The sequence below is a fragment of the Podarcis tiliguerta genome (genome assembly GCF_965153285.1).
Source record: "Podarcis tiliguerta genome assembly, chromosome: 4".
Classification (NCBI taxonomy): domain Eukaryota; kingdom Metazoa; phylum Chordata; class Lepidosauria; order Squamata; family Lacertidae; genus Podarcis; species Podarcis tiliguerta.
Window position 1 is genome coordinate 21,728,780 of NC_139537.1, and position 24,579 is coordinate 21,753,358.

The 24,579-nt window shown below is 44.1% G+C and overlaps 1 protein-coding gene and 1 long non-coding RNA gene across 2 annotated transcripts in view; one reads left to right on the forward strand and one right to left on the reverse strand.

The window, feature by feature from the left end:
- Positions 1–10,185, reverse strand: part of LOC310675916 — a 212,913-nt gene extending 202,728 nt beyond the window's left edge. Inside the window, exon 1 of the long non-coding RNA XR_014510314.1 lies at positions 10,042–10,185. This is a non-coding gene — a long non-coding RNA (uncharacterized lncRNA). The remainder of the gene's footprint in view (positions 1–10,041) is intronic.
- Positions 1–16,393, forward strand: part of DDX10 (DEAD-box helicase 10) — a 157,426-nt gene extending 141,033 nt beyond the window's left edge. Inside the window, exons 17-18 of the mRNA XM_083436292.1 lie at positions 3,290–3,414; positions 16,123–16,393. Of these exons, the coding sequence (XP_083292418.1) occupies positions 3,290–3,414; positions 16,123–16,297 (300 nt within the window). The 3' untranslated portion in view covers positions 16,298–16,393. The remainder of the gene's footprint in view (positions 1–3,289; positions 3,415–16,122) is intronic.
- The last annotated feature ends 8,186 nt before the right edge of the window (positions 16,394–24,579 follow it).

The following is a 24,579-nucleotide window of genomic DNA, read 5'->3' on the forward strand; positions in this document are numbered from 1 at the left end:
ATTGGTGCTAAATAAACCTCTTTGGGGAATGATCAGGGCACAAATCAATCTGATGAAAAAGGTACATGGAGAAGGGCCCTGGCAGAATATATTAGAATATAAGCAAGTTGATTTGGGAATAGGCACTACTGCAGGTGTTTGGGATGCAAACTGTTTAGGGTTTTAAAGATACACATCACGTTTTACAATTGATGAGAGCTATAAGTTTGTCATATGGCATAGGGAATTTGTTGTATAAAGAAACAAAGCAGTTTAAAAAAAACAATCCACCAGTTAACATAAGTCCTTTTACAAGTAACTCTTCCCAGATATTGTTTATCCATACAGTATTCCTTAATGGGTTTTCCTAGCACTGAAAAAGAGAGGAAAATGTAGCATTTTCTGCATCATTTTCCTTCCAACTGCAATGTAAGCAAAGTTACTGAGAAGTTCCATAAAAGTTATATAAACCCATTTCTCTTGTGCACACATTTCCCCAAGGGGCAGATATTGAGCTCCCTGAAGGAGGCTGATGTGTTGAAATGTTTGAACACAAGAGACTACTTTTGAGAATTACGTTCTGTACATGGGCTGACAGCCGTGACTGCCGTGAACCTTGAAAGTGACAAAAGGGTGTGTGAGATAAGAGAATGTAGGCACGTCAAGTACATTTTGTGTAATGTGGAAGAAAAATAAGAAAGATTTAGGCTCTGGGTGGTTATGCTTTTCTGCCTTAAAAGGAAGATAATTTCTCTCTGCATTTTGTTTCCATGTCTTTACTTGTCAGTTTTGTCATATTTTGTGTTTCCCTAATCTTACTGAATCTCATCAGAATGAGGCATTAGAGAAGAAAGAGCTTTGTTTTTCAGCATCCTGTTTTTTGTTATACAATAGATTGGGAAGGTCCTCATAAAGCTTAGACTTATTACTCTGATCATGTTTATCTGAACGTAGATTCCACTGAAGTCAGTGCAAATTAGTTTTCAAAACAGGATGTCAACGTTGCAAAGGTTCTAAATTGCACGATAAAAGTATTTTGTCAACTCTTTATTGAAGAGACCTGCAATGGCTTTTCAGCTATCTTAATTTTTTGATTGAAAGCAATGCTTCCTAAAGATACCAGAATATTTTCTCCAATTTTTTTTAAAAAGCAAAACCTTAAAATAGGCTTACACACATCATTCCTGCCCGTTCGCCCTATCAGCTTTAGGGGTTCTTTTGTCTTCCAGCGGTGATCCCAGCCAGTCCGGAATTATTTGGTGACATGCTGCAGAGCCCATCACAGTTTGCTGTTGCTAATGTCGCTGAGGGCAAGCAAAGATTATTTAGAGCAGTGTTTCCCAGCTAGCTGTTTTTGGACTACAACTCCCATCATCCCCAGCTAGCAGGACCAGTGGTCAGGGATGATGGGAATTGAAGTTCAAAAACAGCTGGAGCTCCATGATTGGGAAACACTGATTTAGAGCAAGGTCAATGCTTCCTGGTCTAGTCACAAAGGTCAAGGGTCATGTAGTGATGTTGTGATAGCATCACAGAGGGCAACTAAAACCTACTCAGAGCGATCTTGAAAAACCATGGGGGAAGGGGGCTTATGCCATACAGATGATGATGATCATCATCAGATGTAAAGAAACAGCAATATGGAGAAAAACAGAATAAATGCAAAAGTCTTTTTCTACTATAGTAGCCTCTGCCAACACAGTAGGACCGTCCTGGCTGGGCCTGATGGGAGTTTTACTCCCAAATGTCTGGTGAGCATATGTTGGCGAAGGCTGAACTATAGCTTATATAGCCATAATGAACCCGCCATACTAAACCTTCCATATTTCAAGCAGTTGTGTTCTTGTTGTGTTCTCTTTGGCAAACGATTCATTCAACAGAAGTGACTTTGAGGTGAACGAATATCTCATCTCTATAAATCTTTGTCATTTTGTCTGCAGAGTTCTGTCTTGGGTGCATTTCCCTCTTTGCACATTCCTCTTTTCTTTTTAAACTCTCTCTGCGTTTTGTGGTGAGGTGGACGTAGGAAGCATGACACTTCATCACACCAGTGAGAAAGCAGATGCCTTCGCTTGCTTTGCACCTGCACTGTAACCAGAATGCTGGGTGACAAAATTAGCTGTGGTGTTGTACTTCACACATGCATCTCTACGGTTGGTAGGGAAGAAGGAAAAAGACCAAGCAACCAATCTGTCAAGCTGCCCTCAGCAAGGCATCTGTCTGTTTTGTTCCCCTGCCCCCCACTCCTCCCTCCCTCTCTTTTTGGTAGTTTGCTGTGTAAAGTGAATCTATCTCTTGGTTTTATTGATCATTATGAGCCATGGTTTACTGTTGTTTGTTGAGAGTGAATATTCCAGGCTTAACTGCCCCCCACCCAACTTTATATATTGGCTTTTTATAATAAATCTGATTTCCTCCTCCTCTTTCTCTGTGACCTTTAAAATAGCACAAGAGAGTTTTTTTGGGAAGCAGTAAAGGACTCTTGCAGGGGTGTCAAAACCATAATTCACCTCCATGTCCCCTTGCGCTCTCCCTGACTCCAAAGGTCAACCAGAACTTTGCAAGAAAAGCACAAAATTACTGTGTTGGCTCTGCTTGTTCATAATAATATAAAAGCAGTTAACAGAGGGAAGAATGTGTTTTTATTGTACTGTCTTGCTGTTTTATTGGGCTGCTTTGGAGGGATGGAAAACTAGTAAATAAAAACAAGTTGATTGAAATGAAGTTTTCTAAAAAGGGTCTTGTAATCAGAGATTAAGGCCACTGGAAAGAGATAGTTATTATAAAAAAAAAAAGTTCTTTAAATATTAAGAGATGTTAGTGAAACACTCTTCTTTTTAACATTAGAGTATGCTAGCAAAGTGCCCATCATAACTATCAGTGGTAGATTTGGACAAGCATCTTGTCTTTTTCAAGGATTCCCGAGGGGAGTAGCAATGAGTACATAATGGGCTGGTTTGCACATGGTTTAGTGCTATGCGAATGAGCAGGATGGAGGCTGTAGCACCAAACCGAACCATGGCTTGGTGCAAATGTGAGGTCTCTTGGGGAGGAGCCTATAGCCACTTTGCTCCTCTTCGGTCCTTTTAGCTCAACACAGCAACTAAGTCAAGGTTTGGCTGAGCCTGTCAACCACACCCGGACTGGTGGTTAAACTCTCCTCTGATGCATCACCAGCTGTACGCAAATCTTGGCTTAATTGCTGGACTGGACTAAAATGACCAGGAAAGAAGAAACACACCGACACACATTTTTGAAGGAACATGAAATATGGAGGTGTCTAATTCTGTATTTTGTTTGTTTCACTCAGGTGGAAGAGGAATGTGTCGCCTTTCTGGATCGCAGTGAAAGTGATGATGACTTTGATCCAAGCATCCTTCCAGACCCTGACAGATATACAGACTCGGACCAAGAGGCTGACCCAGAAAGCCATGGGTATGTGTTGCATCTTGATAATATGGCCTCTCTCTCTCCCTCCCTTTGTCTTCACCTTCCATATTATCAAAACCTTTAACCAATCAAAAACTACCCGTGGCAAATAACTATTCTGCCACAGTCAAATAAACCAATGATCTGAAGTTCCTTCAGGTTTGCTGATGTTTGGATGTTCAGCTGCTTTCATTCATGTATCTTCATGAGAATATGAAAACGGCAGAGAGCAATTTTGTGGTGTTGGACCCTTGAAGAGGTTGTGGAACCTAAATTGTGCACCTTGCTTGACTAATCATGATGATGTCTTCAGCCTCAATATTGGTTCATTTGGTTTATGCGCTGCTATGGCAATTTACCATGTATTTTTCAGGTTTGGAAAATCCCAATTGGCACCTTATGCTGACTGTTATTTATTTGCTTATGTCCCACTCTTTTCTTAGAGCAGCTTATAAAAATTGTTTCGTGCCGAGTAGCCTAGCTTGAAAAATAAGCTGAGCAGCATAGCTTGTCTGTCCATTGTTCCACAAAAGCATGTTTTCCTGTCATTCTTGCGGGTCCCTCAAGAACAGAAATTTTGCTCAACCAGGTCCATTGTCATTTCCATCCTTAAACCATGCAATGTATCAGTTGGCCTCTACGTTCTTTCCTACCAAGTTCCTAGCTGTTTAGTAAGCAAGTCAGATGTGAAATCCCTGCAGCATAGCAGCGCTTTCATGGTCTTGGTAAGGATTTGTTTGTTTGTTTATTTATTTATATTTATTTATGACATTTCTATACAGTGCTGCCCATTCAACGAAGTCCTCTAGATGGTGAAAAAGCCAATACACTTTTCAGCTTAGTTTAGTTAACTCTCATCATATTGAGTACCACATTACAGACTGCTGGTTTGGGCTCTCCCCCACCCCTGCCAAATCCTTCAGAAAAAGCTTACAGTGTCATTTTTGCCCTTATTTTTTGTTCATTACCGTACCATGAAGATCGAGAAAGACCTGCAGGCCAGTGGCGTGCTGTCATTTCTGAGGCTGTCTGCTTTCTGTAGCTGTGGGAACAAGGGAGTACAAGTGGACCTTGCACGGTTCAGGAATTTGCTGCTACTAGGAGCCCAATGGAGTCTGTTGGCAGGCTTCATGGCACAGCATAAAAGCCTTGTGGCTGGCTGGGCTATTGATTAACTGTAGAATAAGGGGAAGGAAGTCCACCTCAAGTGCTTCTTCTCTTCTGTGCTTCGGTATGAAATATAATTGGGTCACACATTTCCTTTTGTGAGCCAGGACACACCACGTTGCACCGAATCATTTGTGTGGAAGCTTGATTGGAAGTATTCGAGATATCCAGTTTGTTGTCATTTTCGCAAAGCTTGAGTACCTACTCTTGGAAAGGGTTTGCCTCCTGGTTAGGAGAATGCACATATGTAGTAAAAAAGGGGAGATTACAATGTATTCACTGCTTGTCCATCTTCGCAATTGAACTAAGATATAAGATACAAGCACACCAGCAGTCTTGATGCATCTAGCCTCCCCCTCCCCCCATGGTACTACTGCCGCCTTGGTTTCCTCCCTCCTGCCCTGGTCAAAGAAAAGTAATATAATTTCCTGCATACAAATGCCTGAATCCAAGCCAAACCTAATTGGATTTGTTTTTGCCCAGCTTCCTCCTATTCTGAGAGTCCTCCATGCGGCCCTCTGCCCTTCCAAGCAGCAGCTGGGCAGTTTCTACAGACCATTATTCGTAAAAATAGCTTCTGCTTGACAGTAAATAAGCAATAAGTAATCTCCTATATAAAAGAAGTATGCATAGCAATATCTGCACAGGTGGGAAGGTCATAGCCAAGGGCTAGCATCCCAGGGCTCCATGAACATTTCGCATGGATCCCAATGGCTCCTGGTGTTCATGGATGCTGCTGCACATGGTCACAACAATATCTATTCCAGCAGTAGCCAACGTGACACCTTTCAATAGTTGTTGGACTCCAACTTCCATTCACCCCAGACTGGGATGGTGGAAGGCTGGTTGGTTAGTGGTGACTCTCAGTCTGTCTAGATCTGACCTGATTGGTTAGGAGCTGGTGGCCTCCTACATCTGAACCCTACTTCTGTTTTCAGACTCTGTGCCACTGCTGCTTCTTGTAAATACGTCCAAATGTTCATAAATAATCTGCCTTAAATGGGTAAAGCTTTCTAGAGCCAAACATTATTGAAAGAGAGCCAGCTCTCTAAAAACCAGGAGGAGGCAGAGGAGCTGACTTCCCCCACAGAGGGAGGTTAATCTTGGTGTCACTGACATGATGTCCCTGCATTGGGTCACTGCCCATCATACTTTGGACAGGAAAGGATCCTCTGAGAGAATGCAGTCTTTACGGTATCCCATACCCAGACTGTTTGTTTTTCCAATACTTTAGTAACAGCGATATACATGTTGGTTTTGCAATTCTAGGACTTAAATGTGTTAGAGATTGTTTCTTTGTAAAGGAAGAATGTACCCTCATTAAAAAAAAAAAAAAATACAACCAGGCTTACAGAGCAATCTTAAGTATAGGAAGCCAGTGGAATTTACACTGGCTTATGTTAAATTAGGGACGCGGGTGGCGCTGTGGGTTAAACCACTGTGCCGCTTGGGCTTGCCGATCGAAAGGTTGGCGGTTCGAATCCCCGCGACGGAGTGAGCTCCCGTTGTTCGGTCCCAGCTCCTGCCAACCTAGCAGTTCGGAAGCACATGGGAAGGTAAACAGTGTTTCCGTGCGCTGCTCTGGTTTTGCCAGAAGCGGCTTAGTCATGCTGGCTACATGACCTGGAAAAACTGTCTGCAGAAGTGGACAAACGCCGGCTCCCTTGGCCAGTAAAGCGAGATGAGCACCGCAACCCCAGAGTCGTTCGTGACCGGACTTAATTGTCAGGGGTCCCTTTACCTTTATGTTAAATTAGGATGACTTAAATTTCCCCTATTCCGTACTCTGCTCAGGAGCAAGGCTGCTACCAGAAGAGAGGAGGAAAACAACCCTTGAAAATAGAATTTGACTTATGCCACCCTTTTCCTTGACCCAAGTTTTGTCATGCTGCCAGGTCATGAGACCAAGCTGAACAGAGTTTGGATCCAGCAGAAGTCCTCCCTGCCCTGCCACTCCCCTGAAACACCCATATGCAGGGCTTACGCCAGTATAAGATCCACTGATCTTAACTGAGCCAGCTGTGGTGGGATGAGGGAATTATGCTGTCATATCCCTGGCTGAACCGGGACATGGGGCTTATGTCAGCATAGTCCAGCTGCCTCAGGAATCATCTGGTTGAGCCAGAAATCAACTGGATCCTAACTTGCTCACCCTTGGAGATCTTGGATTGCTCCCTTAGAAGCTTTCTATCGAAGGAAATAGCAAAAGGTAAATGATCTGTCTCTGGTTGTGGAAAGCTTTCTGTTCTTTTCTTTAAATTGCTAATTTTTTCAGCCATACTCATCTCCCCACCACCACCTCCTGCGAGGGAAGCTATACACAACCCACTCTCTTAAATTTGCCTTTAAATGAAAACGGCTTCGAGCTATCCCCTCCACCAAATGAGTAATTAAAGAATCCAAGCATGTAATGCAAGATGAATTTTTGGTATATCTAGGAACATTTATCATATTTCTGTTTAAGGCTATCATAATGTTAAATAGTTAATGAGACAAAGCATTCGTCGGGGGCCGGGTAGGGTATGGAAGCAGCAGGTGAGTGCCCTAAATATTCATTAGGCAGCCAGATTGAATTCTTAATAGATCCAGTTCCTCAGCCATTTTTGAAAAGAAATTTTGAATTAGAACAAAGTTGTGATTGGACTTTGCACCACCTCCAGTTAATCTCTTACGTATAGGACTATTCATCTCAGCATTCACTTTTAAATGTGACTGCCATGGTCTAGTCCAGGGGTAGGCAACCTAAGGCCCAAGGGCCACAAGCGGCCTACGGGGGCTGTTTAACCAGCCCCCAAGCCACTTGCTTGGTGAGTCCCCGCGCACTGCACTAAACCAGCGCAGCGTGGCATGGGGACTCACTTTCATGGCGCCGGAAATCGCGTCTGCACAGACGCAGATGCCAGAAATTGCAGGCGTGTGTGCAATCCGGCCCACGGAGTGAATCTGTGCTGGAGTGAACTGGCCCCGGCAAGGTAAACCTTGCCGACCCCTGGTCTAGGCCTCAGATTTGTCAGTTCTTTTAGGGTGAATTCTCATCCCTGACTACCACTAACTATGTGGTTTTAATTGCGAGAAGTTAGAGGAGATGTAATATAAACCTGGATTATTATTTTTTTACAAGCTACAGTTTGAGAGCTGTTCTTCTATGGCACTCATATGCAGATTGCTCCATAATCCCTGTTCATTCTCAGAATGGACTGGCTGTTTCCCTACAGTGGAGGATTTCCTCCCCTAAATTGCTTCTTCCACTTGCTCCAGAAGGTAGGGCCTGAAAGCAGGGAGTGAAGGCTAGAGGAGGTAGGTGCTCCCTTCTCCTAGAATCTGGAAGCTCTGGGTGGCCTTCTCTGACAGGACACCTCAGGGAGCATCTGTAGAGTCCAGGGAGGGCATTGACCCAACTGCTGGGGGTGTAAGAAGCAAAGTCAGAAGGACACAGTGCAGCCAAACCACCCAAGACTCTGCAGCTCTTCTGCCATTGGGAGTAGACTCAATTTCCTCAACATAATGCATTTCTGAATGCTAAGCGTTCCTGTAAAGCACAAAGGAAACTTGCTTCACCTTGCCTTTCAAAGCTTGGCAGGCAGGTAGGTGTGTCAACCTGTTGGGACTGCTCCATTGCTAGCAAACAGTTCTGAACTCTTTTCCCTAATATTGGACAGCTGCTCCTAATCTAGCTAGTCCGACCTTTCCTGTTGCTTAGTCTGAGCTTTGGGGCTGCTGACTCTCTACCCAATACTTTTAATCTGCCTCAATAAGGACCTCTTCCTTACTCTCATTGTGGTCTGAGTGGGAGGCAGAACACTGAGCTTCTTTGTTTTCTCCATTTATCCCATTTCTTGTCTGTTGCTTTGTTTATTTATGGTGAAGCAGGCAAGGTGCAAGGGAGCAGAGGCTCAGGAGGCCAGTCTTAGAAATGCCCTGGCCTCGTTACAAGTTGGTCTCAAACATGGCCTCCATCCTAACACCTTGAAGCAGGGTCCCTTCCAACTCTACAATTCTGTGATTCTATGCTCTACCAACTGAGCCATCCCAGTATATCTGCCTTCCTCTAGCTGCAGTGATTAAGAAGGAAGGTGAAGGCAAACCTGCTTCCAAGCCATGTCCAGTAGCATTTTCCAGCAAATGTGTGAATAAAGGCATATGAGGACTGCGGATTGAGCCCCATGTTCTACACAGAATGCAGAAGCCTTGCAATGGAGTATATTATTATTATTTTTATTTATTAAATTTGGTCTCAGGGCGGTTCACATAGCACTTCACTTACCTCTAGTGCCTTTTGTGGTTGTGGCCCACGTTTTTTAAGTGTGCTTAGCCCAGAAGTATGCACTGCTCCAAAACAAGCAAAGGCCAGTTTTGCTGCCAAATTGAGCATAGCCAAATACACGAATGCCCTAAGGAACGGATAATGAGCCTTACCTGAGATACCGAGATCCTTTCTGATAGCCTTTCAGAGAGGATGTAAAGGCCTTCTTTCATTTACTTACTTACTTACTTACTTACTTACTTCCCATTTTGCAAATGTTACTAGTATTGGTCTTTTGTTTTAATAGGGTCCCGTTGCAAGCCACTTTGAGCTTCAGAGAAGTGACACAGATCTATCTGTTTAAAGAAAGAAAGAAAATGCTCTGTGATGGTTCAGAAGAAGGCAGGGAGGAAGGAGGGAAGAAAAACAAGAGACGTAGCAGAGAAGACAGGAGGAGGAGGGTGGGTCCTAGGAATGGCTAGAGGTGGTTTGAGGGCTTTAAAGCATAGGCTGCTGAAGGACGTTTTAATCTTGTGTGCAGCGCGGTGGAGAGGGCACAATCTGTGTAGCAGTGAATGATGGAGAACAAAGACAGTTTTGGCAGCTGCAGTTTCAGTGGACTGAAGATGAAGTTTAGAGCCTGAAGGAATTGGGAGATGAAGGTTTGGTGACCAAAGCAGGAGATGATTGGTTGCCGGCCTCATTATGAGCTAGTGGCACGTTATGGTTTAGGTTTTAGTATGTTTGCTGCTTTTTTGTGGGCCATTATTTTTATTCAGCCCTCATTTTGAACATAGGCTATATGTGAGCTTTGCTAGTTTTAAAGGTTTAAAACCAGGTATACCTTTAATTTCTAAAATATTGTAATGAGATCTGTTGCTGGAAGAGATTATCGAAGGGTGAGGAGCATAGTTATTTAGTAAGTCTTGGTGTAAGTAAGTTAACACCTGGAAGTTCATGAAAGGTAAGTTTCCCATCTTCTCCTCTCCCACACCTCATTCCACATTATTTAGGAGGACCCCCAGAGAGCATACAGGTGGGTGAAGGGAAAGAGAACTTTTGCTTCTGTGAAGAAGGCATAAGAAGCACTTCCTTCTTCCAGAATTTCTAGTAACATCTAAATTTGGGGGGTTCTGAGCTAACCAGAGGTTCAAACTAACCAAGCAGGTCAGAATCAACCTGAGCTTTATGGACTTGACTTGTACATACCTGCCATGTTGTACAGTGGTACCTCGGGTTACATACGCTTCAGGTTACATACGCTTCAGGTTACAGACTCCGCTAACCCAGAAATATTACCTCAGGTTAAGAACTTTGCTTCAGGATGAGAACAGAAAACATGCTCTGGCGGCACGGTGGCAGCAGGAGGCCCCATTAACTACAGTGGTGCTTCAGGTTAAGAACAGTTCAGGTTAAGAACGGACCTCCGGAACAAATTAAGTATGTAATCAGAGGTACCACTGTATATGGCTATTCTTTGTCTAATTCTAGTTTAGAATTAAGTGAGGTTGCCCTCCATTAAGCGGTAGATGTTGAAGCCGGTTTCCCTGGCCTCATAGAGTGCTAAGAGAGTATACTTGAGATGGCTGAGAAGCAAGTAGTTGAATTTGCTTCTGATCCATTCTTGCTTGGCTTTGAGGCTGAAAGACTTTATACATTATCCGTGATGATTGTGTGATTGCTCCTGCACCCCTGCATTATCTGCTGAACCTGTGCAAATGAACAAATGATTGCAAATACACTTGATGTCTCCGATGCTTTCCTCCAAAGGAAACTAATCTCGTAAAGGCTGCCCTGAACTTGCCACCAAGCAGGAATGAAGGAAGGAGTCAGTAAAGCACTCTTAGGTTCTTAGGAACCTCACTCTGACTTTTGCCTGGGACTAACAATGCAAGCTGGCAGTTGACACTGTGCAACTGAAAACAAGATTGCTGATGCTGAAATAACTAGGTTTGGTATTGCAGAGGAGCCCATTTGAGAGCAGCTAGAGTGAAAGCAGACATAAAACAGCCACAGCCTGGCACAATCTAGGTGCTCAAATGCCCATTGATTCTCAGTGGGCTTAATTTGTCAGATTGTGCCCATTAAATCCATTTTAACATGCCATTCCGATGCAATAAGCACTGCAAACTATTTTAAACAGTCACCGATAATAAGGGTGTAATAATGTGACATCACCCATGCAACTTAATCATACTGGTAGACGAGTAGAATTTGTTGTTGGCCGTTTAATCCATTAAAGGAGAAACAACCTTCACTTTGCCCAGATTAATTTAATGTAATTTCCATTTTAATTGTCTTTGGCTCATCCTGTGTTCTTGTTACTTGGTTTGCCCAAAACAGCCTCATTGAGTCTTCTGAATTCGGGGTCACTTGAACCTATAATGAATCTCAGGCAAGATCAACCTTATTCCTTGCTTCCTTCATAAACCTCGTTTTAGAACTTTTTCAGTGTGCATTAGGAAGAATGGCTGGGGGAAAAGGAGAATAACACAACACACAATGTATTTTCATTACTACCGCGGTGTGCAGTCAACATTCTGACACTGAGTGAGGAAGAAGCAGCGCAGGGGCTCTGCAGAAGGGTCTGCATTAATTAATCTTCATTAGAATTCTCGCCGTGGCCTTGCAAATTAAAATGTATGTGTGTGGCTTGCCGCCCAGTGTCCTTGATTAGCAAAACGGCAGTTCTTGAGGGACCGGCTATCCCTAAACTCCCTGCTCTGCATGCTGCTGGCAGATCAGCTTCCTTAAGAAACTTATTTCCAGAGGAGTAGCCATGTTAGCCTTTTGCAGGGAGAAACAACGGAGACTCTTGTGGCACCTTAGAAACTAACAAAAGTATTATGGCATAATCTTTTGTTGATTACAGCCCACCTCATCAGATGCATGAAGCGTTATCCTGAGTTGCAGGTACCCATACACATAGTTGGGATGTAAAGAGTGAGGTCAGAGGGAAATGAAATGCACAAAAGGGAGCAGAGAATGCATTTCATTTTCCCGTGATCTTACCTTTTGCAATCCACACACACACACCTCTCCCATGTATATGCATATCTGCAGTTCAGGATATCATTTCATGCATTTTATTAGCATATTTTTCCGTGTATAAGACGCTCCCATGTATAAGACACCCCCTACTTTTGGGGACTCCAATTTAAGAAAATGCGGGGAGGATTGCCCAGATTTGTTGAGCTTTTTTTGGAGGGGAACGCCCCGAAAATTACTCACCTGATTCACATATGCACGCGTCACAGAAAAAAACAAGCGTCTGCCCAGTAGCTGCCAGTTACACACCCAGTTGTCGCAGTGGCAGCCAATCCACAGCAGCCCTTGGCACAGCCACAAATCACACACCCAATCACCGCTGAAAAACTCCTGCTCGTGGCTGCTACCAATCGCCTGTCCTGCATATTCACTATCCATGTATAAGATGCCCCCAATTTTTAATCTTATTTTTGACTTGTCTTATCGGAAAAGTATGGTAAGCGGACTTGTCCAAGAAAGCTCACAAATAATAGATCCATTATTCTTTAAGGTGCCACAAGACTCCATGTTACTTATGAAACATGTTAATTATGAAACTAGGGATATCAGGCCGGAAAGTGCATGACTAGCGTTACACATAAACGGGGCTCCTTTTGCAATGCTGCCTTTTACTGTTTTCTTTTATTTGTTTGGTTTGTGTGATTTTTAAACCTGCCCCACAAATCCAGGAGGAAAGTTTGAGGGACTATTATCCATTATCTATATATGTGCTGGAAAGATATTTCAGTTCCACCACACAGCTCAGGAAGAGATCAAAGCTTCACTGGTGATGCCTATATTTTCACCCTGCTTGGCAGACAACAATGGTCTCCCAAAGCTCACATCAGTTAAACGAAAGAGAGAAGAGGGAGAGAAATGGACCCTGCCGTCAGGTTTACAAACCCTTAGTGATGTCTCCCCATTCTCCTCATGCTTGTCACTTTTCACACACTTAGAGGAGAACAGCAGGTAGACAGGAAGGAAGTGAAAGGAGAAGCAGGACCTGGGCCTCCAGGGCAGAGCTTTGCTGGATGGGCCTGATGGGAGTTGTAGTCTAAAAACTCTGGAAGGAACCAGGCTGAGAACAGCTGCTCCAAACTATGCAGTTGAGGATGGTCTGTTCTTGTGGATTTTGCGGCTCCACTGTTCACTACACAGCCTTGAAAGCTCTTTTCCCTCGCTCTACGATTCTGTCATCCTGCTGGCGCTTAAAACCTTTTCTTCCAGATTCCTCCATCCGCCTCTTTTTCACTTCAAACACTAAGCACTGTGCTCTGGGCCCAGGACTTCTCAAAGCACGCCTGTTCTGAGACGTGCCAGAAAAGCAGACGGACTTGCTATTCATTCACTATATTTTCATCCCGCTTTTCAGGCGGTGATTGGAGAGGGGAGGGGAAAGGCAGAGGAGGGAGAGCAGTTCTTCAAGGCCAGAACAAAGCAGTGAGCCGTAAGAGGGCATTGATTCCCAGTTCAGGTCTGCTTCATCTTTCCTTTGCTGGTGCTTCTGCTTGAAGAACGGTTGGTGGCTCTTGTTACTCCAGCCAAATGCTCTCTTGCAACTGTCCATTGGAAAGGAGTGTTCTTGTAGGCAGGGCATGCAAGAAGCAAGTTCCCTGTGGCTCCTCCTCCTCTGGCTTTTGGATGGGAGACAGGCTGGTCTCCCTGCGGGGCAGGAGGAGCTGACTCCCAGTGGTCCTTGGTCCCCTGGCTGATGGCAGAGATAACAAGCCCTGGTCATTTTCTAAACAAGCCAAGCTATGGGCGAGGACAATAACCTTCTTTTATAAACGACAATGTCTGGTTCATCTGGTTGGACCTTGCCCTGGGACTAGTCGGATGCACTGCTCCCTGGGCTCCGCAAATGACTACAGTTTGACTCTCTCTTGCAAGTGGCTGCTGCAGCAGCAACTTGGCACAAGTAGGGAAGGGAATCAGGCTTCGCATCTTGTGGAGGATTGTTTCCTTTTCAAAAAGTGGCTACAGCAGCCGTAGGAGGAGCCTGTTGTGATCCTCCCACTCTATTGGCAAGGGGGGGGCGTGTCATACTCTGCAAATTGCCGTTTGAATGCCTGGCCCGGACCAATAAGTAAGTATTCTGTCTGCATGCATGGTGCTAGAGGAGCAGCCAGGTTGCTTCTGTTGCCACTCAGGGCCGGTCCTACCATTAGGCACAGAGAGGCAACCACCTTATGCTGTTACTCCTGAATCTCCTAGGCATTTTATTCTGTGGCTACACAACCTGTCCTGGCAATCCTCCACTGCCTTAGATGCAATCACATCACCTGTGTTCAAGGAAGGTTCATCTGCAATTCCATGTGGCTTTTGTAGCTGGAATGGAGAGGGGTGCCACCTTGTCCTTTGTCTCAGGCAGTAAAATGTCTTCGGCTGGCCCTTCCACCTTCTCCTGATACTCTCCAACAAGGGTACAGCTTCATCCTCACCTACTCATCAGCAGCACCCAGCAGTAGGAACTGTAGCAGTTGCCACAAGAGCTGCCACTAATGTCCTGTCTTCACGCATGCTTCATTATGTGAACCTCTCAAGCCCAGAGTCCTAGCAGTAACTTGGGGATAGCAGATACCTTGATTGATGTGCAGACAGTCTCAAGACCCGGCTGTAAAAAAGTCTTCATGTCTCAGTTTTTCCTCTTCAAAAAATGTCAACGCTAGATCAGTGATATATTAATAACAATCTTCTCATCATTTTGCCACCCATCCTCCACAAAGATGAGGTTCTGGGCTTGCACAGAGATCTTTCTTTAGTTTAATAGAATATGATACTTACGATGTGGTCTTGTCGACAAAAACAGCTCAGGTAGGCAGAGCATATGGAATGCGCACCTGCAATCCCACTGCAAAACAGATAGGTCTAATTTTATCTTTTTTGACAGAGACAGCAAAAATGAAAATATTTTTCCCCCCAATTTTGTTTATTTGGGGAATGGGAAGTTTCACTGTGCTGCTATTGCTTCGCAAATTCACATTTTAATATGCTGTGTTATTATTTTTAAAGCCCTGCTAGGTGTTTCATAATAGTGGGCACTCTGTTGCCCCTGCAATTATTTGTGCTTGCAATAAAGTCAGTATAAACAGTGCTGACCTAAACAAAACACATTTTAAATTTTGGTTTTATAAGGCAGGAGGAGGATGCTCCTCTTAAAAACAAAAACCTACCTATACACCAATGAATGATTTTCAGATCAGACTGGGAGTGAGTTGCCAATGCTGATATAACTAGACCAATTTTTTTAAAAAAATTACCAACCCATGATAGACAGTTGCCCTCCAAAAATCCAGAGCACATTCGGCCAGCTTCCTATTAACTGATTGCTGTCCCCCACCACTGTGCTTACTGAATTGTTACAGCAGAATATGTTCCCTAATATAGATGTTAAAATATTAACAGCTGTGTTTGCCAATAGAATCCAGGCAGGGCCAGCAACAATAGTCCATCTGGACCAAGGGGTTTTTATTCACAAGGAGTGGATCATTTAAGATTGGTTGCCAATTTGCTTGCTTGGAATAGGGGAGAGAGAGAGAGAGAGAGAGAGAGAGAGAGAGAGAGAGAGAGAGAGATTCGGCTGCAAACATATCCCTTGATGCCAAAAAAAGTGTTTGACAAGGTTATTGCCAATTTGTTTTTGTTAATTTGGAGAAATTTAAATTTGGAAAGTTGGGAATAGAATAGACAAATTCAGAGGATAGTTCTATCACTGAGTGATAGCTGTGATGGTTGTGTGGAACCTGTATGTTTGAAAATGGTGTTATCACCTAGCTACTGGTTGCTTAGAGGAGCAAGAGTGGCCAAGGACTACTACATTTTAGCCCTACTTATGGATTTCTTGAGGGCACCTGGTTGTCTACTGTGGACTTGATGCTGCTTTGCTGTGATTGACCAGAGCTCCTCTTAGTCGAAGCCACACAAGTCACAACGCATATCTGATTACGAGGAGCAAGACATGTTTACTCCACAATATTAGCAAGCGTTTAAATTTACACGTGCTCATATTTGTTGCTTGCCATCAACAAACAGTAAATTAATCTAAAGCAATGGTAAATCTGTGTTTCTTGCAACTAATGACACATTTTCCTTGGTCAGCAGAATTGGTCTCAACTTTTGAGCTCTTCAATCTATAGTTCCTCTTTTTACAGCCATCAACGTGCTTGTCCCTTATCTGTGCATAAACCTGCCTCTGTTAAAAATGAATTGTGTGCTTGCATGGTGCTTAATTTGGCTTAAATGCATTTATTAAAAGGGTGATTTATTTGTTTCTGCAGTGGCCCTGGGATGGACAAACAACATTCTGGTGGAAGTGCATCAGCGGTAGAAACAGCGCCAAGAAGAAAGAAGATCAAACTCAGCAAAGAGGACTCATTTGCAACATTAGATACAGGCCTTTCCCTTGCGGAAGATGAAGCGCTAGTATTACATCTGCTCAACAACCAAAACTAATTCCACCCCCACACTTATTTCAAAGCTATTTTTGTCTTTGTATCAGAAAGGCACCTGGCCAATTTGGTTGCCAATAAATAAATATTGCTGCAAACATTTCTGAGATAATGGTCTTTCCAGCGAGTGGCTCTTGTTCAGGTTTGTTAATTGTCTTACTTTAAATGTTGTGCGGATCCTTTCCCCTTTTAAAATGATTTTTTTGGGGTGGGTGGGGGTTATTGGGTTGTTGTTTTTATTTTGCTTATGTATTTTGTGGTTTTCTATTTTGATTTTATTCTGTGAACTGCCCTGAGACCTCCAGGTATAGGGCGGTATATTATTATTATTATTATTATTAATAATAATAATAATAATAATAATAATAATGATCTTCTGATATTTCCTAAACAACCATGCATGGCACTTCAAATATGAGAGGGACATCATTGCAAAGCAGCTTTCCCCAAGCTGGTGGCCGCCAGATGTTTCGGACTACAATTCTTCGTGGGTCCAGCCAGTATCCATTATCCCCAGCTGTGCTGGCTGCAGCTGATGGGAGTTGTAGTCCAAAACATCCGGGCATGTCAGCTTGGGGGATGATGAAGTGCAATACTGGTTTGCACATTATTTCCAACCCAACAGGCTTTGGTGCCCATCAGAATGACAAGACTGCTCTGTGCCAGACAGCTTTTTCAGAAGGTAGAGAGACCAAAAAGGGCTTCATGAATGAGCGAATATTTCTGTAAAATTTTAATTGTAACGAGCAATACCGTTTCGTTCTTTTGCAAAATAAAACCAGGTATGGGTTCCATGCACTGATTTGCCTTATAAGCCTTTGATTTGAAATTCTGAAACTTGGGAATAATGTATGCCTATTTTCACTCTCTTCACTCTATTTAGTATTCTCCATCATTTTAAGACATTGCATCTTAAACTGTGGGGTGTGGACCCTTTCACAGTGGCAAGGGCCACCTGGAAAAGGTACATGTTAGAAGTTCCAAGGAAACCCAAGGAAGGCCATGTCAATATCTGGGTAACCACCAGAGGGTCTTCACTGATCCACCTTGGATTTGGTGGTTGTGGGCAGAATGGCACCGTCCCATTTATCCCAAAGGTGTTTTTTTTTTGGAAAAAAGGAAGCTCAAAAAGTCCTGCTGGTTTCTCCTAATACTGCTTCCCTGTGTGTGATTCCCCCCCCCCCCAATTATTCTTTTTCTAGTGCCACTGTTGGGAATAGTTCTCCAGTCCATAGATGCTTGTATGTGGCAACAGGCTCTGTTCATTCACTGGTGTGCAAATATCTCTACATTCTCAGAGGTAAACATAGATGGTGGGTTGGGAGACTACAAGGGTATTTGCATGCCAAAATCCTGCTTGTGTGCATCTTTTTACAGTGCAGTCTTGCCACTTTGCTTCTTGTCAAATATACATTTAGACCACAGCACCACCCACTCCCTGCTTATAACAACCGAGTGAGGTAGCTTAGACAGAAACAATGACAGACCCAAGGTCACCCAGTGAGCTCCATGGCTGAGGGGCAGGATTTGAACCTTGGTCTCCCAGGTCCTGCTCCAACACTTTAACCACAGCATATGTTGTTGTGATTGTAATTTGGTATAGATTTTTAAAAATTATTATTAATCACAGAATTGTAGAGTTGGAAGGGACCCCAAAGTTCAGCTAGTCTAACCCCTTGCAATGTGGAAATATGTAGGTGGCCCATAGGGGGAGCAAACCTGCGACCTTCGGAATCATCAGCGCCATGGTTTAACCAACTGAGCTAGGGTAACTGGAAAATCTAGTTTGTATTCGTTTTATTTCTGCACGCTGCCTTGTGTAAAGTGAAGGGCAGTATATCTCTCTCTCTCTCTGTGTGTGTGTGTGTGTGTGTGTGTGAGAGAGAGAGAGAGAGAGAGAGAGATATTCAGGAGCAAAATTTTAAAAACAGCAGAGAGTAGAGATTGAATTTGATAGCCCTGACTAATCCCTTTCAGCCACTGGCTGAAAGGTTGGGGTTGTGTTAACAAAGATCAGAAACTTCCAGAATCACTGTAGTTTGTCCTGTTCTCATCCTGCCTAGAGGACTTAAGCTTCTTAATTAGAGCATTTGAAATTTGAAATCCAGGTAGAGGACAAGTAGGTGTATTAGGATAGTGGTGACAGCCTTGGTGATTTTCTACCTGTAAGCCTCCTGAAGTCCTTAAAAGTTAGGGACCTGGAAGCAGGGATGCTAGTGTTAACAGCATCCTAAGGTGGCATTTCGGAGGCCTGGCTTGACACCCTGTTGATTGGAGTGAGCTGGTGAGCTTATCCCTGGTCTGTCGCACTTTTAACAAGCCCTATTAGGTTTGATGATCCACACCATGAACACGAACAGCTGCTGTCTCTCTGAATCAAGCTGCTGCCCGCTACACTTCTGTGAGCACAGAAGATGCGACCAGAAAAAGGAAGGAAGGGAATGCAAACAGTAAGGAGGTCGTAGGTGCAAGGACTTGCTGGTGGAGGGAATGAAAATTACCATCCTGTTCCATTTCTCACCTCTACAGTACATCATTTTTCTTACTGGTTAAAAATAAGAGTCTTCTGGAGCCTTTCCTCAGAAAATAGGCTGCTGATGATAAGGGAGCAAATTTGCAAATTTGGAGGAAGATGGAGCTTAGAATGTATTTACATATATACATTTACATATATATCCTGCCTTTCCGGCAAGGAGCTCCTCACGACAAAGCTGTTAAGGGAGGTTTGGCTGAGAGAGTGTGTCTGCCTCAAGGTCACGCAGTGAGTTTCATGGAGGATTCGGGTTTCAAACCTGCTCTAATTCAACACCCACGCCACCATAGCACAGCATCCAATATGCGCCAGCTATTCCACCCCCTCAAATAACAGGGGGCTGCTTAACAAAAGCATCCCAAAGCTTATCAATTCCGTGTTGTAAGAGGGATTGCTACAAGGGATGAATTTGAGCCTTTCATATCCTGTGTCAACAAAGATGGGATGCTGTTGCAGCCTCCAGCAAGTCAAATCATGATGTGGAAGGGTTATATCAACAGACTACATTCTGAGACATGATTTATGAAGTCCCCTTTAGTGCTTCTCTGCTCAATATTGTCATGGACGATGTGGTAGGGTACTTTGTCAATTTTGCTTTTCTTTCTTATTGTTTTGACATGTGACCTAACCAGGCTAAGGAAGAAATTATACCCCTTCAGGGTATCCTGAAACCCAAGGTGGCCCTGCATAACTGTATAAGGCACATGCTTGCAAACATGGATTGGCCAGGGGCACTCTCCCAACTTTGTTTCTTTACGTATCTGCTCATTCACTTCTAAAACAGGAGGTGTTGGGGATAGACTTCAAACCAATGAAGCACTTGAGCAAAGTGAGCTGAACCCAACCCTGTCTCCCCTTATGAGGAGACAGGCAGAGGGCCTTCTTGGTAGTGGTGCCCGCCCTGTGGAATGCCCTCCCATCAGATGTCAAAGAAATAAACAACTATCTGATGTTTAGAAGACATATGAAGGCAGCCCTGTTTAGGGAAGTTTTTAATGACTGATGTTTTAATGTATTTTTAATCTTTTGTTGGAAGCCGCCCAGAGTGGCTGAAAAAACCCATTATTATTATTATTATTATTATTATTATTATTATTATTATTAATAATAATAATTTATTATTATTATTACTTCCCTGATCTCATTTCCTGCAATCATTTTGGAGTTGTGCTATTGAGAAAAGTGGGCGGGTTATAAATATTATTATTATTACTACTACTACTTCCCTAATCTCAATTCCTGCAATTGTTTTGGAGTTGTGCTATTGAAAAAAGTGTCTGAAGTAAGGATGCAAGTTTCCCTTTGCTGTAAATATTTTTTTTTTTAATGACCCCCAATTTGCTGTTTTTCTAGAAAAAGAGGTGCCAGATTCAACACGAACACCTCCCTTGTAGTCCTGTAATGGCAATGGTGCCCACCTGAGAGGTGCTGGAACTCAGTTCCGGCTGGAAAATATGCCCTGCTTGGTAAAAAAGAAAGAAAGATAAAGGACCCCTGGATGGTTAAGTCCAATCAAAGGCAACCATGGGGTGTGGCACTCACCTCACTTTGAGACCAAGGAAGCCGGCATTTGTCCACAGACAGCTTTTCGGCTCATGTGGCCAGCATGACTAAACCACTTCTTGTGCAACGGAACACCATGACGAGTGCCAGAGCGCACGGAAATGCTGTTTACCTTCCCACCACAGCGGTACCTATTTATCTACTTGCACTGGTGTGCTTTCGAACTGCTAGGTTGGCAGGAGCTGGGACTGAGCAACGGGAGCTCACATCATCACGCGGATTCAAACTGCTGACCTTCTGATCAGCAAGCCCAAGAGGCTCAGGGGTTTAGAGTAGACCACAGCACCACCCACTCCCTGCTTACAACAACCCAGTGAGGTAGGTCAGACAGAAACAGTGACAGACCCAGGGTCACCCAGTGAGCTTCATGGCTGAGGGGCAGGATTTGAATCTTGGTTTCCCAGGTCCTGCTCCAACACTTTAACCACTACAGCATATGTTGTTGTGATTGTAATTTGGTATAGATTTTTTAAAATAATTGTCAATCATGGAATTGTAGAGTTGGAAGGGACCCCAAAGTTCAGCTAGTCCAACCCCCTGCAATGTGGAAATATGTAGGTGGCCCATAGGGGGATTATCAGCACCATAGGGGCATTATCAGCACCATGGTTTAACCAACTGAGCTAACTGGAAAATATAGTTTGTATTTGTTTTATTTCTGCACACTACCTTGTGTAAAGTGAAGGGCAGTATATAAATCTCTCTCTCTCTCTCTCTCTCTCACACACACACACACACACACACACACACACACACACACCTGGGTCTTTCCCCAGGATTGAACCCAGACCCTTCTGCATTCAAAGCATGCGCTCTACCACTAAGCCTGTCTTCCAGGAATACTATGCTTTGCTACTCCATATGGACTGTTTACTTCATTTCAACCCGCTGTTTGCCATTTTTGGATTACAGCTCAACTATGCCTTTATCCTGCTAGCGTCTGATATCAAGGGACACTGCATGAGTGACTGCAGTAGAAATTCTTCTTTTGTTAGATACTGAGTGTTCTTTAAAAAAACAAAAATCCCCTCTGGCTTGCAAAACGATCTACATACATACAAACATAGTGGAGAGCTGAACACTCTTATAATTTTTCTCCATTTAATAGGTTTCCCTGCAAGGGGGATTTGACAGATGACAACAATGTGGACGAGAGCTGGACAGGGTGGGATGGGTGGGGGGGGGGGTAACTGATGCCCTTCCTCAATCGATCTTCTGGGATTTAAGTCCCTTCAAACTGGGTAGGGTTGCCAGGATGATGAAAGCACGCTGCAATTCTTGACAACATCAGCAAGAACCAGCCAAAGGCAGAAATAAACTAATCTATAAATTAACAGCGTGATCATTGACTGCTCGCCCAGCCGAGCCCAAATACTATGATCTAGTGATAAATAAAGCAGCTTCTGGATATATTGGCAGAAAACACTCTTTTGCTGGTATAATGAGGCTTACCTTTAAAATGACAGAACTTGGTTTATACGCAGGACAGAAAAAATGATTCACCATCAGGTACAAGCAGTTACTATTTTGAACAGTTCGTTCTGAACACAACCCTTGGCTCCATCTGGCATTTTATGCACACACAGCAATGGTTCACAATTGGCTATACAAATTCAATTTGCCAGGCATAAAAATGGCTAGTGAATGTCATTCTCCCCCCCCCCCCCGAAGCTTCCTAGTCACGTTAACCTCCTCTCTGCCTATTTCCCTCTTGCTAGGCATTGCATTGCGGCGCACAAAAGAAAAGAAAAAATCACAGTTGAGTAGAACCCAACAGCTGTCTGGCTCCATTTTCTGATGCCATGTCTTGAACCCCAGCATACCTGGCAGCAAGTCCCACTGGTGTACACAGTCCCAAGGGCAAATGCGTTAGCAAGTAGTTTGGCAGTTCAACAGGTCAAGAGAAACAATCCAGGTATAATAATAATAATAATAATAATAATAATAATAATAATAATAATAATTTATTTATACCCCACCCATCTGGCTGGGCCTCCCCAGCCACTCTGGGCGGCTTCCAACCAAATATTAAAATACAGTAATACAGTGGTGCCCCACAAGACGAATGCCTCGCAAGACGGAAAACCTGCTAGACGAAAGGGTTTTCCGTTTTTCAATGCGCTTCGCAGGACGAATTTCCCTATGGGCTTGCTTCGCAAGATGAAAATGTCTTGCGATTCTTGCGATTTTTTTTCTCTCCCCACTCCATTTTTCTAAGGCACTAAGCTGCTAATAGCCTTTTAGCAGCTAATCCGCTAATCCCTTAATAGCTGCTAATAGCCGCTAAACCGCTAATAGCGCTAATCCGCTAATAGGGTTGCTTCGCAAGACGAAAAAACCGCTAGACGAAGAGACTCGCGGAACGGATTCTTTTCGTCTTGCGAGGCACCACTGTACATCAAACATTAAAAGCTTCCCTGAACAGGGAAGTAAGCCAAGCCCAAAGTTCAATAGGCTGGGCGCCTGCCACTGTAGCCCATCCAGGGTCAGAACCTGGAGGTCAGTCCTCCCCCCCCAAAAAAAAAACAGAACGTGGAGCTCCTGGAACACCCAAGTCATGGTCCATCAATGTGGAAAGTTGAGCAAACTTCCCTTCTACACCTTGAATTGACGCATCTGGGTTTGCTCCAGCTGAGCAGCCATGTTGCTCCACTTGACGAGACATGTGACCCTCACCTGCCTTGAGCTTAATCCACCTGAGGGACCTCAAACCTCCTGCCAGACCGAATGAGTCCCATTATCTCAAGCTGGTCCACTAGTGAGCTTTCCTGCCTTAGAGTGCTCCTAGAGTGCACCTCCTGCTGTTCCTGATGTCTCAGAGCCCACCATGTTTGTGGAGATGGAGGTTCCTGTGAACTGGCCGCCGCTGTCCCCTGCTGTCCTGTGAGTACCTCCTAAGCCCCCAACCTCCCTTTCTCCATCCCCAGCTATGTACCAGTCGTGGCTACACCCTTTGCCAGAATCCTCTTCCCCCTCCCCGTTGTCCTGGTAGGTCATGACATACCAGCACTGCTACTCCTGGGTGTGCCAGCCAGCTGGCCCAGAGCAAAAGACCAGCCGTGGCTGCTCTGGCTTCACCAGAGAGTGGAGCCACTATTTGCAATATGGGTTGGGGCCTATGGGTTGCTGGGTGGGACCTACCAGTGGCATTAGTTTGCCTGTCTTCCCAAGTGATGTGTAAAAATTTTCAGGGACACCGCTGATGGAATCTTTCGAGAAGTTGGAGATTGTGTTTATAAGTGGTCTGTGTTTCACTAGCTTACAGTAAGGTTGTTTGTACAATAGCTTTGTAAACAAGCATTCTGGCTTCCCTGCGAATTGTGAGATTTGACCAGCTCCGGCCCATCTGGAGCTGGTACAGGCTCGCCTTATCTTGAGCCCAAGCAGAGTGTAGTCCCGCAGACAAAAGGATAAGCAGGTAATGTGCTACATGCTGAAGTTTATTTACAAGCTATGCTGAGAGCATACAGACATACATCTTGCCTCTGTGAGAGCAGAGAAGCAACTCCTATCGAAAACAAAGAACCGAGAAAACAGTGAAAAACAGGAAACCAGTGTACGTCACATCCGGTCTCCCATTCCCGGTGGAACCCAACAGTAACTCTGACTGTGGAATGTAAACAACGTCTTGTGACATGCAGTTGCTGCTCAGTGAGGGAAATAGAAACCAACACGAATGTCCCGGTCCTCAAACACTGTGCACTTCAATCGGGAGAAAGCTGCACTCGCAGAGCTCAGGCGATGCTGGATTTTGGCATCAATGTCAGCCCTTGTGGAAAGATAACTGCCCAGGTAGGAAAAGTGATTAACATTTTCCAATGTTTCACCATTGAGTTGGATTTGTGGCACTGCAGAGGCCAATCAGATGATGCCTCTTCTGGGAAATCCACAAGCATGGCCTGAGCACAAGGGGCCTCTCCCATCCCATGGTTTGAATTCAGAGGCATTGCTACCTCCAACTGTGGAGGCAGAACATAGCCATTATGGCTAGTAGCCTTTGATAGCCCCCTCATCCATGAATTTGTTTAATGCTCTTTTAAAGCCATCAGAGTTTGTGGCCATCGCTGCATCCTGTCAGAGTGAGTGCCATACTTTAACTATGCGCTGCGTTAAGTTTATTTTTCCTCAGTCTTGGGTCTTCCAACATTCAACTTCATTGGCTGTCTGTGAGTTCTGGTGTTGTGAGAGAT